At 40.8% G+C, this 13,803-nt stretch overlaps 1 protein-coding gene across 2 annotated transcripts in view; it reads left to right on the plus strand.

The window, feature by feature from the left end:
- The window catches only part of ACP3 (acid phosphatase 3), a 54,325-nt gene extending 45,025 nt beyond the window's left edge, over positions 1–9,300 (plus strand). Inside the window, exons 11-12 of one of the 2 annotated variants that reach the window (XM_063807194.1) lie at positions 5,296–6,396; positions 8,348–9,300. In XM_063807194.1, coding sequence (XP_063663264.1) covers positions 5,296–5,414 — 119 coding nt within the window. In that variant the 3' untranslated portion in view covers positions 5,415–6,396; positions 8,348–9,300. Of the gene's footprint in view, positions 1–5,295; positions 6,397–8,347 lie in introns of those variants that run through there. The other variant, XM_016941939.4, reaches the window with a different exon arrangement.
- Positions 9,301–13,803: the final 4,503 nt, after the last annotated feature.

Below are 13,803 nucleotides of genomic sequence, written 5' to 3' on the forward strand. Positions count from 1 at the left end.
ATTTAATAAGCAATAGATTTACTGAGTACCTCTTATGTACTCAATATTTTCCTATGTATCAAGCATTAAACTTGCCGACAGCAGACAAGAAGACTATCCCCATATGGCTTGCAGACCTTATGGAGAGGAGGGGTGGACAAGGAAATAAATAATTAAATCAGCCCTAACAGCAAAGTATGGTGAATTCTACGATGAAGGGCATACAGGAGAAAACACAGCAGAGGCAATTAGCCTAATGGGTCAGAGAAGGCTTCTTGGAGGAGTGATGTTCAAACTGAAACCTGAAGGAGAAATGGTACTAAGCAGGTGAATGAAGGTGAGGAGAGAGGAGGATGTTACAGACAAAAGAGGAGAATGCATAAAGGCCAAGAGGCTAAAGGCAGCATAGAGCACTTTGGGAACTGGAAAAAGTCTAGTGAATGTGTGGAGGGCTGAGGCTGCAGAGGCAAGCACTAAGTGCTCCATAGGTCAAGTTGAGCTGTTGTGCTCATGGAAAGGTTTTAGGCAGAGGACAGATGCTGTAACTGGCTTCTTGTTTTAGGAAGACCCTTTTCAGTCATTACCTGTACGAGATCTCTTTGTAGTAAGATACAATTAATCATGCTCTCTTTTCTCAGTGTCTAGGACAATGCTCTGCCAAACACCTGAAATATTTTACAGTACAAAGGAGCATATCATTTAAAAATAAATAAATAAATAAATATCACAGGGAGAGAAAGCACACACGCTCACCTGAGTCTTTTCTTTGCTCTCGGGTTCCTCATTCCACATTCAGTATTAGCCAGTATACCCAGGCCTCTGTCTTCTATGTCTACAATCCTTATTTCCACATCTAACTGTAGAATTCTTGACCTGTTTTGTCAAGCTGCCTACTGATAGTCTCTGTCAGGATAATAACCTGTCTCAATCCCACACTGGAGACAAAATAAATTATCTTCTCTACTCCAAACCAATTCTTTTTTGTGGTCCCAATCTCAATTTATCTTCTCAGTCACCCAAACAAGAAGCCATGAGATTGCCTTGACCACAGCTCCTCCCTTACCAGTATATGTAGCCTGTTACTAAAGCCTGTTAATTCTACTGTATCTCTTGAATTCCCTCCTCTTCGTTCCCAGGGCCACAATTGCGGTTCTAAGCCCTGAGTGTCATATTAAAGGTATTTTCAATAGTTCTCTATCAAGCCTAATGTATCTCCACCATCCTATCTTTTCCACAGTTTTTGTTTTTCTTAAACACAGAGTGGTTGGCCAGGCACGGTGGCTCATGCCTATAATCACAGCACTTTGGGAGGCCGAGGGGGTGAATCACCTGAGGTCAGGAGTTCGAGACCAGCCTGACCAACAAGGTGAAACCCCATCTCTATTAAAAATACAAAAATTGGCCGGGCATTGTGGCAGGCACCTGTAGTCCCAGCCACTCAGGAGGCTGAGACAGGAGAATTGCTTGAACCCGGGAGGCGGAGGTTGCAGTGAACCGAGATCGTGCCACTGCACTCTAGCCTAGGCAATGAAGTGAAACTCCATCTCAAAAAATAAATAAATAAATAAAAATAAAATAAACAGAGTGGGCTGTATCACTTCCATATGTAATAATTGCTGATGACTTCCATTTGCCCCACGTCAAACCAAGCACTCTAAAAACTGGCCCCTGGCCAGGCACAGTGGCTCATGCCTGTAATCCCAGCACCTTGAGAGTCCGAGGTGGGAGAATTGCTTAAGCCCAAGAGTTTAGGACCTGCCTGGGTAACATAGTGAGGCTCTATCTCTACAAAAAATACAAAAAAATTAGCTGAGCATGGTGGCACGCATCTGTGGTCCCAGCTTCCCCCGGGAGGCTGAGGTGGGAGGATCACCAGGCTTAGGAGGTTGAGGCTGCAGTGAGCAGTGATTGCACCACACACTCCAGCCTGAGCAATGGAGTGAGACCCTATCTCAAAAAACAAAAACAAAAACAAACTGGCCCCCCATTTACACATGTGGTTTCACATCCCTGCAGCCTGTATTCCAGTCACGTGTAACTCCTCATTATGTCCTAAACATGCCCTTGTGAAACTCCTTCTGTCTCATGGAAAAGTATTACTCACCTTGCAGGTCAGCTCAATTCTCAGAAGACTTTCCAAACTCTTTCTCTTTCAAATAGAATACACTCTGTTGACTGCAACTTTCTCTTTGTTTCAATAGTATTTCTTTTGCACCTCCATTTTAGTAGTTATCACAGTATCTTGTAATTACATTTCTGGTTCTCCTGCTAGACATTGAGCTCCTTGAGGGCAGAGATTATGGAACCTCAGCATCCAGTACAGCCTACCTGATACATGTGTGCTCACCACATGTCTAGAAAGGAAAGAAGGAAGGATAAAGAGCAGAAAAGCATGTTCCATCAGACTGCTATGACAAAACAGCCCATAAAAATAACTGAAAATAAATTTATAAATACAGAGTCAGCCATGAAAATAGATTTTTAAGGATCACTACTATCTGCCTTCCTCATTTCCACTGAGTCCTTTCTTTCCCTCTTCAATTTCATTTAGTTGCCTTAAACTTATATTAAATCTATCTGCAGTTCTAATGAGACTGTCTCTCAGGGTATAACTTAAAACCACCTTTTCATGATGCTAAGAAGCATCCTGGCATCATCAGAAAATACTGGACTAAGAGTTGGGAACTTATAAGTTCTAAGTCGTTAAGTTTTTTCTACAAACATTTATTAGTACTCGTTATGTGCCAGATACTGTTCTCAGTGCTTGAGATACATTCATGAACAAAAAAGACAAAAGTTCCTGCCTTTGCAAAGCTTGTGTTCTACTAGAGGGAGAGAGGGATAGATAACAAATAATAAGCATAATAAGTGTTTTGGAAGATGAGGATCACAATGGCCAATTTGGGGTGAAGTGAAGGAGGATATACAAGATGCACTTTTAAATGGGAAGGTCTCATGGAGATGAGATTTAGGCAAAGAAAGCAAGGGATGTGTGGGAGAGCATTCAGGCCATGATAACAGGTATAGCAAAGTCACTAAGGCAGAACTGCTTGGCACGTTTGAAGAACAGCATAAGGATTATGAGGCCAGAAGTGAGTGAGTGAAGGGAGGGTGATAGGAGAGGAAATGTGAGGGGACTCGTAGGAGACAGATGATGTGGATCCTCATAAACTATCATCATTAGAACTGTAGCTTTTATTCTGATTGAGATGAGCATTCATTGCAGACTTTGTTTTAAGGAGAGAAGTGGCATGATTTGACTTTAAGTCATTTGACTGCTGTGTTAAAAATGGATTGTGGTCCAGGCACGGTGGCTTATGCCTATAATCCCAGCACTTTGGGAGGTGCAGGTGGTGGTGAGTGGATCACCTGAAGTCAGGAGTTCATGGTCAGCCTGGCCAACATGGTGAAACCCTGTCTCTACTAAAAATACAAAAAAAAATTATCCAGGCATTGTGCGGGCACCTGTAATCCCAGCTACTGGGAGGCTGAGGCAGGAGAATCCCTTGAACCTGGAAGGCAGAGGTTGCAGTGAGCCGAGATGGTGCCACTGCACTCCAGCTTGGGCAACACAGCAAGACTCCATCTCCCAAAAAAAAAAAAAAAAAAAAAAAAAGGATTGTGGCCTTGTGGCCAGGTGTGGTGGCTCACGTCTGTAATCCCAGGACTTTAGGAGGCTGAGGCAGATGGATCATTTGAGCTTAAGAGTTCAAGACCAGCCCGGGCAACATGACAAAACCCCATCTCTACAAATAATACAAAAATTAGCTAGGCATGGAGGTGCATGCCTGTATTCCCAGTTACTAGGGAGGGTGAGGTGAGAGGATCACTTGAGCCTGGGCAGTCGAGGCTGCATGAGCCAAGATCATGCCACTGCACTCCAGCTTGGGTGACAGAGTGAAACTCTGTCTCAAAAAAAAAAAAAAAATTACAAAGGAGAAAGGATAGATAGAAACAAGGGAACAAATAAGAGACCATTATAGTGATCCTGGCAAAAGACGATGGTGGTTCAAAGCAGGGTGGTGGCAGAGAAGAAAAGAAGTCAGTGTTGGGATATGTTTTTCAGTAGGACCAATAGGATTTCCTGATAGTGTAAGCTGTGAGAAAAATAAAGGAGTTAAAGAAGACTCCAAGAGTTTTATCCTAGGCCAACAGAAGAAGGGAGTTTCCATCAACTGAGAAGAGGGAAGGCTCTGGGAAGAGCAAATTTGGTGTGGGGAATGAGGATGGGGAGATCAAGAGTTCAGTTTTGGACTTGAGATTGAAATGCCTATTAGATATCTAAAGAAACATATCAAGTATACAATTGGATAAATGAGTCTTGCGCTTAAGATAGATGTCAGAGCTGGAGATTTATATTTGGAAGTAATTACTGAATAGATGGTTTTTAAAATCATGAGACTGATAAGATCCCAACCCCAATACAATTATCTGCTTAACCATAACCAGATTATCTAATTGCTCTGCTTCTTATTTTCCTCATTCTCTTAATGATAATGTCAGGTGAAATCAGTGATTTTCACCTGTCTTCTATGGTGCACTAGGGTTCTGTAGAAAGAGCTGATGGGATCAGAGGGATGTTTGCCCTCCTATTGCCTAAGCTAACAAGAAACCCTATATTTTTACAATGAAAAGACATACATTTAGAGATGGTACAAACTGGTATTTATGATGTGTATACTATAGTGGACTAGGGTGCGTGTATAGGAGAGTAACTTTCCAGATGAAATAATGAATTAGCATCTCATTACGAAATGGCCCCAAATATCTGCTTTTACTGGTCAGCTATCAAAAGAATATGTGTAAATAAAGGTACATATTAGAAATAGTACACAGTTATGCTAGAAATGTTTGCCATAGAGACAAAATGTGCACAAGATCTCCTCTTTAACAAATATTTACCTAAAAATCAAATTTAAAAATCGAAGGATTTCATTTCTTTTAGATCCAATTGATTGCAGTTGAGCATTCAGAATTTCCTTTGACCCTGAGACCATGGACAATTGGTAATATAACTGTAAAAAATGCATAAAGTTAGTGCTATAAGAGGACTTAGAAATACTTCAGCTAATTACCCTCCCTTTTCAGTGGGGAGCTGAATCTCAAGGGTCAAAGTTTATGCTGGAACTGGAACCTAGGTCATCTCCTGACTCCTAGTCCTGTGCTCTTCTTAGCACACACATAATGCTGATTTCAAGGCCTCTTTAGCAACTCCTCTGAAATTTGCAATTAAGGCAGAAAGCAACACTCACATGTGATCTTCCTATTTTCCTAATGCATTAATTTTACATTAATACTTTTCCTATTTTCCCACAGTTCTAAAGGTCATCTTTGCTGTTGCCTTTTGCCTGATATCTGCTGTCCTAATGGTACTGCTGTTTATCCACATTCGCCGTGGACTCTGCTGGCAGAGAGAATCCTATGGGAACATCTGAACAGACAGCTGGATAAGCCAGGCCAACCTCCTGTGACACAGCATCTCTCAGTGGTGCCGCATCTAAAGGACAGGCTTTTGCCATGTGGGCATTGCCATCCTCACACCCTGCCTTTTGAATCTGCCCAGAGCAGGGTCTGAACTCACAGTGACCCACAGACTGCTGCTGGATGAACACTCAGGCTACCTAGGTCTTCTCATAATGGAGTGGTAGTGCAGGCTGCTTGTTCAGCTAGAAAGAGGCTGTTATGCATAGGATGGTTGTATTCTCTGTCACAGTTGTCCGGAGAGAAATAAGAAGCCAAACTCCAATCAGCCTTTTACCTACAAAGAGTGAAGGGTGAGAAGGTGGACAAAGACATAGATTAGAAAAATACTGGATATTGGGGGAAGTTAGACTAGAAGTATTATTATACAGGGTGATTCTTACGAAAGAAGACCCAATCATAAATTATAAATAAACTTTTTATTTAGCTATTAAGTAGGTTTAATACACATACATACACACATGCACATGCAAGCACACACACACACAACTGAAAAGAAATTTCTGCCCAGTGTTTGATAGCGGAAAGATTTCTGTTTGTGTGTCTGTATATTAACACACATACATACACATATCCATATTTAAAATGCCTACAGAAGAGGTATTTAATTCTCGAACTGTAATATCACCCACTTTATGTATGACTCAGGTCATCTGTTCACAATTTCTATAGTGGGGATTAACTGGAAAATACACATAGCCACTATCAGATATCTCCACTATCAGATCTGGATATTTTTAAAGTTTCCATTTTTATTGCATTTAAAATTGTAAGATCTTACTTTTGTAAGGGCTAGTCATAGCTCAACTGAGGGTTGACAGCCCACTGTCTCAGCCCTGCACTGGCTTTGGGCTCATGACTTAGAACAAGTTTTTTTTATATCTTTTTTTTTTTCCCAGACACATTGTCTCACTCCGTCGCCCAGGCTAGAGTATAGTGGCATGATCATAGCTCACTGCAACCTCTAACTCCTGGACTCAAGCAATCCTCCCACCTCAATCTCCCGAGTAGCTAGGACAACAGGTGCACACCATCACACCCAGCTAATTTTTTTATTTTTTGTAGAGACAGGATCTCGCTATGTTGCTCAGGATGGTCTTGAACTCCTAGCTTCAAGCAATCCTCCTACCTTGGCCTTCCAAAACACTGAGATTACAGGCATGAGCCATCACACCTGGCCTAGTTCTTTTATATCTTTTACCTTGGTCTCCTAACCTAAAAATGAAGAATCTGAATTAGATGAACATAGAAGTCACGGCTAGCTCTCATATACTGTGAATCATTTTTCATTTTATGCTCTAGATGAGTCATTGACCAAGCAAGCACTGTCAAGGACGGTAGTATTGTGGCAAGCTGAAAATTTATGCTAAACAATTTTAATCTGCCCTGAACCCCCAGCCATCCAGTTGGTGGGATATTCAATCTCACTCCTCAGTAGGGTTCTCTACCTCCTCAGGTCCCAGAGAATAGCTGGTGGGAGGAGTTGGAGAAGAGTCCTCTAGACCTCTGTCCATGCTGGTCTCTGTTAAGTTCACCATCCCTGCCCACATGGTCTTCTGACGGTAGGCAGGGGATATCTGTGCCATTGCTCCCAGGACTATATTCTTGGAGTCCACCAGCCTGAGACTGTGCAATCCTGGGGTGATACTTTTGCTCAGCACAGAATCGCCCCCACTGCCTCCCAGAACCCGACTCCATCTGTCAGTCTCAGGAATCTTCCTCTCCCCTTGGGTCCCACAGCATCTACCTGTTAAGTTTCATGCACTTACTTTCTACATAACTCTCACTGAGCCTAGGTTATTGCAAACAAAAGGCTAAGAAGGAGTTGTCTTCTCTTGCTTGGCAATGTCTGCTTCCTGATGGAACACAAAAACCACCTAGGTAAAAACAAAAACAAAAAACACAAGACGTGGCTACCTTCTTAGCTTGGGAAAGGGAAAAATATCTACAGCAGCAAGAATAAAGGACAAATTACTGCCTTGATAAAGTAGCCAGCCATATCAGTACATAAGCCACAATATCTTATGCTAATTCAACAAACATGGATGAGAAAACTATTATTTGCTAATCACTGACCTAGATGCTAAATTGTCCATCCCAATTGTGATTATTAATTGCTTGATTCTGACACCGACCTTATACAGGCTTGGTAGAATGTAAAAGTAAGAGCTTTCACAACACTTTTTCCATATCATCTTTTTTTTTTTTTTTTTTTTGAGAGAAAGAGTCTTGCTCTGTCGCCCAGGCTGGAGTGCAGTGGCGTGATCTCAGCTCACTGCAACCTCTGGCTCCTGGGTTCAAGCAATTCTCCTGCCTCAGCCTCCTGAATAGCTGGGATCACAGGCCCGTGTCACCATGCCCGGCAAATTTTTGTATTTGTATCACAAGGGTTTATGATAAAGGATTGATTTCTTAATTACTATATTTTGCAAGAATTAACATTATTATCTTTAAAGCAAAATTAGAAATGCCTTTGTTTTCCAGATATCAGGATATCTGGACACTCCCAAGTCGGGGTCTGTTTAGTAAACATTATTAATTTGTTCCTTTAACCATAAATATCTAGAGGCTAGGAATACCAAACTTTCTAGAAACACAGCCCAGCAAGTCCCAGCCTCATTTTGCTAGCCCTCACTCAAAATGGAGTCACTCTGGTTCACACGTCTCTGACAGCAGGATTAAAAGATAATATGGGCCAGGTGTGGTGGCTTATGCCTGTAATCCCAACACTTTGGAGGCTGAGGCGGGCAGATCACCTGAGGCCAGGAGTTGGAGACCAGGCTGGCCAACATGGTGAAACCTCGTCCCAGGCATGGTGGCGCCCGCCTATAATGCCAGCTACTCGGGAGGCTGAAGCATGAGAATTGCTTGAATCCGGGAGGCAGAGGTTGCAGTGAGCCAAAATTGTGCGGCTGCACTCCAGCCTGGGTGACAGAGTGAGATTCTGTCTCAAAAAAAAAAAAAAAGACTGCAAGTAATCTGTATTCAAAACAAAAACAAATGCAAATAATACAATAATACAGAAGAGTATAAAATGCAAAGTGAAAGGTCTTCCTAACCAGTTTCAATCACTAGTGGCAATCCTGTCAACAATACCTGGTTTTATTTCTTCTAAGGAGAGGCATTAATTTTATAAAACATAATTTATTTTCTGAAATTTTCACATCTTTCCCTTCTTTTACAACCCATGGTGTCCTCTTTCTTGTATTCTTTTTTTATTTCCCTGAAGCAATTTTTTTAAAAGATGCATGAACAGTAAGCATTCTGATCCTAACATATCTAAACATATCTACAGTGTGCCCTCACACTTACCTATTAGTTGGCTGGGTATATTCAGGTTGAAAATCATTTTCTTTTTTTTCTTTTTTTTTTTATTATACTTTAAGTTTTAGGGTACATGTGCACATTGTGCAGGTTAGTTACATATGTATACATGTGCCATGCTGGTGCGCTGCACCCACTAACTCGTCATCTAGCATTAGGTATATCTCCCAATGCTATCCCTCCCCCCTACCCCCACCCCACCACAGTCCCCAGAGTGTGATATTCCCCTTCCTGGGTCCATGTGATCTCATTGTTCAATTCCCACCTATGAGTGAGAATATGCGGTGTTTGGTTTTTTGTTCTTGCGATAGTTTACTGAGAATGATGATTTCCAATTTCATCCATGTCCCTACAAAGGACATGAACTCATCATTTTTTATGGCTGCATAGTATTGCATGGTGTATATGTGCCACATTTTCTTAATCCAGTCTATCATTGTTGGGCATTTGGGTTGGTTCCAAGTCTTTGCTATTGTGAATAATGCCGCAATAAACATACGTGTGCATGTGTCTTTATAGCAGCATGATTTAGAGTTCTTTGGGTATATATCCAGTAATGGGATGGCTGGGTCAAATGGTATTTCTAGTTCTAGATCCCTGAGGAATCACCACACTGACTTCCACAATGGTTAAACTAGTTTACAGTCCCACCAACAGTGTAAAAGTGTTCCTATTTCTCCACATCCTCTCCAGCACCTGTTGTTTCCTGACTTTTTAATGATTGCCATTCTAACTGGTGTGAGATGGTATCTCATTGTGGTTTTGATTTGCATTTCTCTGATGGCCAGTGATGATGAGCATTTTTTCATGTGTTTTTTGGCTGCATAAATGTCTTCTTTTGAGAAGTGTCTGTTCATATCCTTCGCCCACTTTTTGATGGGGTTGTTTGTTTTTTTCTTGTAAATCTGTTTGAGTTCATTGTAGATTCTGGATATTAGCCCTTTGTCAGATGAGTAGGTTGCAAAAATTTTCTCCCATTTTGTAGGTTGCCTGTTCACTCTGATGGTAGTTTCTTTTGCTGTGCAGAAGCTCTTTAGTTTAATTAGATCCCATTTGTCAATTTTGGCTTTTGTTGCCATTGCTTTTGGTGTTTTAGACATGAAGTCCTTGCCCATGCCTATGTCCTGAATGGTAATGCCTAGGTTTTCTTCTAGGGTTTTTATGGTTTTAGGTCTAACGTTTAAGTCTTTAATCCATCTTGAATTGATTTTTGTATATGGTGTAAGGAAGGGATCCAGTTTCAGCTTCTACATATGGCTAGCCAGTTTTCCCAGCACCATTTATTAAATAGGGAATCCTTTCCCCATTGCTTGTTTTTGTCAGGTTTGTCAAAGATCAGATAGTTGTAGATATGCGGCGTTATTTCTGAGGGCTTTGTTCTGTTCCATTGGTCTATATCTCTGTTTTGGTACCAGTACCATGCTGTTTTGGTTACTGTAGCCTTGTAGTATAGTTTGAAGTCAGGTAGTGTGATGCCTGCAGCTTTGTTCTTTTGGCTTAGGATTGACTTGGCGATGTGGGCTCTTTTTTGGTTCCATATGAACTTTAAAGTAGTTTTTTCCAATTCTGTGAAGAAAGGCTTTGGTACCTTGATGGGGATGGCATTGAATCTGTAAATTACCTTGGGCAGTATGGCCTTTTTCACAATATTGATTCTTCCTACCCATGAGCATGGAATGTTCTTCCATTTGTTTGTATCCTGTTTTGTTTCCTTGAGCAGTGGTTTGTAGTTCTCCTTGAAGAGTTCCTTCACATCCCTCGTAAGTAGGATTCCTAGGTATTTTATTCTCTTTGAAGCAATTGTGAATGGGAGTTCCCTCATGATTTGGCTCTCTGTTTGTCTGTTGTTGGTGTATAAGAATGCTTGTGATTTTTGTACATTGATTTTGTATCCTGAGACTTTGCTGAAGTTGCTTATAAGCTTAAGGAGATTTTGGGCTGAGATGATGGGGTTTTCTAGATATACAATCATGTCGTCTGCAAACAGGGACAATTTGACTTCCTCTTTTCCTAATTGAATACCCTTTATTTCCTTCTGCCTAATTGCCCTGGCCAGAACTTCCAACACTATGTTGAATAGGAGTGGTGAGAGAGGGCATCCCTGTCTTGTGCCCGTTTTCAAAGGGAATGCTTCCAGTTTTTGCCCATTCAGTATGATATTGGCTGTGGGTTTGTCATAGATAGCTCTTATTACTTTGAAATACGTCCCATCAATACCTAATTTATTGAGAGTTTTTAGCATGAAGAGTTGTTGAATTTTGTCAAAGGCTTTTTCTGCATCTATTGAGATAATCATGTGGTTTTTGTCTTTGGCTCTGTTTATATGCTGGATTACATTTATTGATTTGCGTATATTGAACCAGCCTTGCATCCCAGGGATGAAGCCCACTTGATCATGGTGGATAAGCTTTTTGATGTGCTGCTGGATTCGGTTTGCCAGTATTTTATTGAGGATTTTTGCATCGATGTTCATCAAGGATATTGGTCTAAAATTCTCTTTTTTGGTTGTATCTCTGCCCGGCTTTGGTATCAGAATGATGCTGGCCTCATAAAATAGTTAGGGAGGATTCCCTCTTTTTCTATTGATTGGAATAGTTTCAGAAGGAATGGTACCAGTTCCTCCTTGTACCTCTGGTAGAATTCAGCTGTGAATCCATCTGGTCCTGGACTCTTTTTGGTTGGTAAACTATTGATTATTGCCACAATTTCAGATCCTGTTATTGGTCTATTCAGAGATTCAACTTCTTCCTGGTTTAGTCTTGGGAGAGTGTATGTGTCGAGGAATTTATCCATTTCTGCTAGATTTTCTAGTTTATTTGCGTAGAGGTGTTTGTAGTATTCTCTGATGGTAGTTTGTATTTCTGTGGGATCAGTGGTGATATCCCCTTTATCATTTTTTATTGCGTCTATTTGATTCTTCTCTCTTTTTTTCTTTATTAGTCTTGCTAGCGGTCTATCAATTTTGTTGATCCTTTCAAAAAACCAGCTCCTGGATTCATTAATTTTTTGAAGGGTTTTTTGTGTCTCTATTTCCTTCAGTTCTGCTCTGATTTTAGTTATTTCTTGGCTTCTGCTAGCTTTTGAATGTGTTTGCTCTTGCTTTTCTAGTTCTTTTAATTGTGATGTTAGGGTGTCAATTTTGGATCTTTCCTGCTTTCTCTTGTGGGCATTTAGTGCTATAAATTTCCCTCTACACACTGCTTTGAATGCGTCCCAGAGATTCTGGTATGTTGTGTCTTTGTTCTTGTTGGTTTCAAAGAATATCTTTATTTCTGCCTTCATTTCGTTATGTACCCAGTAGTCATTCAGGAGCAGGTTGTTCAGTTTCCATGTAGTTGAGCGGTTTTGAGTGAGATTCTTAATCCTGAGTTCTAGTTTGATTGCACTGTGGTCTGAGAGATAGTTTGTTATAATTTCTGTTCTTTTACATTTGCTGAGGAAAGCTTTACTTCCAAGTATGTGGTCAATTTTGGAATAGGTGTGGTGTGGTGCTGAAAAAAATGTATATTCTGTTGATTTGGGGTGGAGAGTTCTGTAGATGTCTATTAGGTCCACGTGGTGCAGAGCTGAGTTCAATTCCTGGGTATCCTTGTTGACTTTCTGTCTCGTTGATCTGTCTAATGTTGACAGTGGGGTGTTAAAGTCTCCCATTATTAATGTGTGGGAGTCTAAGTCTCTTTGTAGGTCACTCAGCACTTGCTTTATGAATCTGGGTGCTCCTGTATTGGGTGCATATATATTTAGGATAGTTAGCTCTTCTTGTTGAATTGATCCCTTTACCATTATGTAATGGCCTTCTTGGTCTCTTTTGATCTTTGTTGGTTTAAAGTCTGTTTTATCAGAGACTAGGGTTGCAACCCCTGCCTTTTTTTGTTTTCCATTTGCTTGGTAGATCTTCCTCCATCCTTTTATTTTGAGCCTATGTGTGTCTCTGCACATGAGATGGGTTTCCTGAATACAACACACCGATGGGTCTTGACTCTTTATCCAATTTGCCAGTCTGTGTCTTTTAATTGGAGCATTTAGTCCATTTACATTTAAAGTTAATAGTGTTATGTGTGAATCTGATCCTGTCATTAGATGTTAGCTGGTTATTTTGCTTGTTTGTTGATGCAGTTTCTTCCTAGTCTTGATGGTCTTTACATTTTGGCATGATTTTGCAGCGGCTGGTACCGGTTGTTCCTTTCCATGTTTAGCACTTCCTTCAGGAGCTCTTTTAGGGCAGGCCTGGTGGTGACAAAATCTCTCAGCATTTGCTTGTCTGTAAAGTATTTTATTTCTCCTTCACTTATGAAGCTTAGTTTGGCTGGATATGAAATTCTGGGTTGAAAATTCTTTTCTTTAAGAATGTTGAATATTGGCCCCCACTCTCTTCTGGCTTGTAGGGTTTCTGCCAAGAGATCCGCTGTTAGTCTGATGGGCTTCCCTTTGAGGGTAACCCGACCTTTCTCTCTGGCTGCCCTTAACATTTTTTCCTTCATTTCTACTTTGGTGAATCTGACAATTATGTGTCTTGGAGTTGCTCTTCTTGAGGAGTATCTTTGTGGCATTCTCTGTATTTCCTGAATCTGAACGTTGGCCTGCCTTGCTAGATTGGGGAAGTTCTCCTGGATAATATCCTGCAGAGTGTTTTCCAACTTGGTTCCATTCTCTCCATCACTTTCAGGTACACCAATCAGACGTAGATTTGGTCTTTTCACATAGTCCCATATTTCTTGGAGGCTTTGCTCATTTCTTTTTATTCTTTTTTCTCTAAACTTCCCTTCTCTCTTCATTTCATTCATTTCATCTTCCATCACTGATACCCTTTCTTCCAGTTGATCGCATCAGCTCCTGAGGCTTCTGCATTCTTCACGTAGTTCTCGAGCCTTGGTTTTCAGCTCCATCAGCTCCTTTAAGCACTTCTCTGTATTGGTTATTCTAGTTATACATTCTTCTAAATTTTTTTCAAAGTTTTCAACTTCTTTGCCTTTGGTTTGAATGTCCTCCCGTAGCTCAGAATAATTTGATCATCTGAAG

The sequence above is a fragment of the Pan troglodytes genome, chromosome 2 (genome assembly GCF_028858775.2).
Source record: "Pan troglodytes isolate AG18354 chromosome 2, NHGRI_mPanTro3-v2.0_pri, whole genome shotgun sequence".
Classification (NCBI taxonomy): Eukaryota; Metazoa; Chordata; class Mammalia; order Primates; family Hominidae; genus Pan; species Pan troglodytes.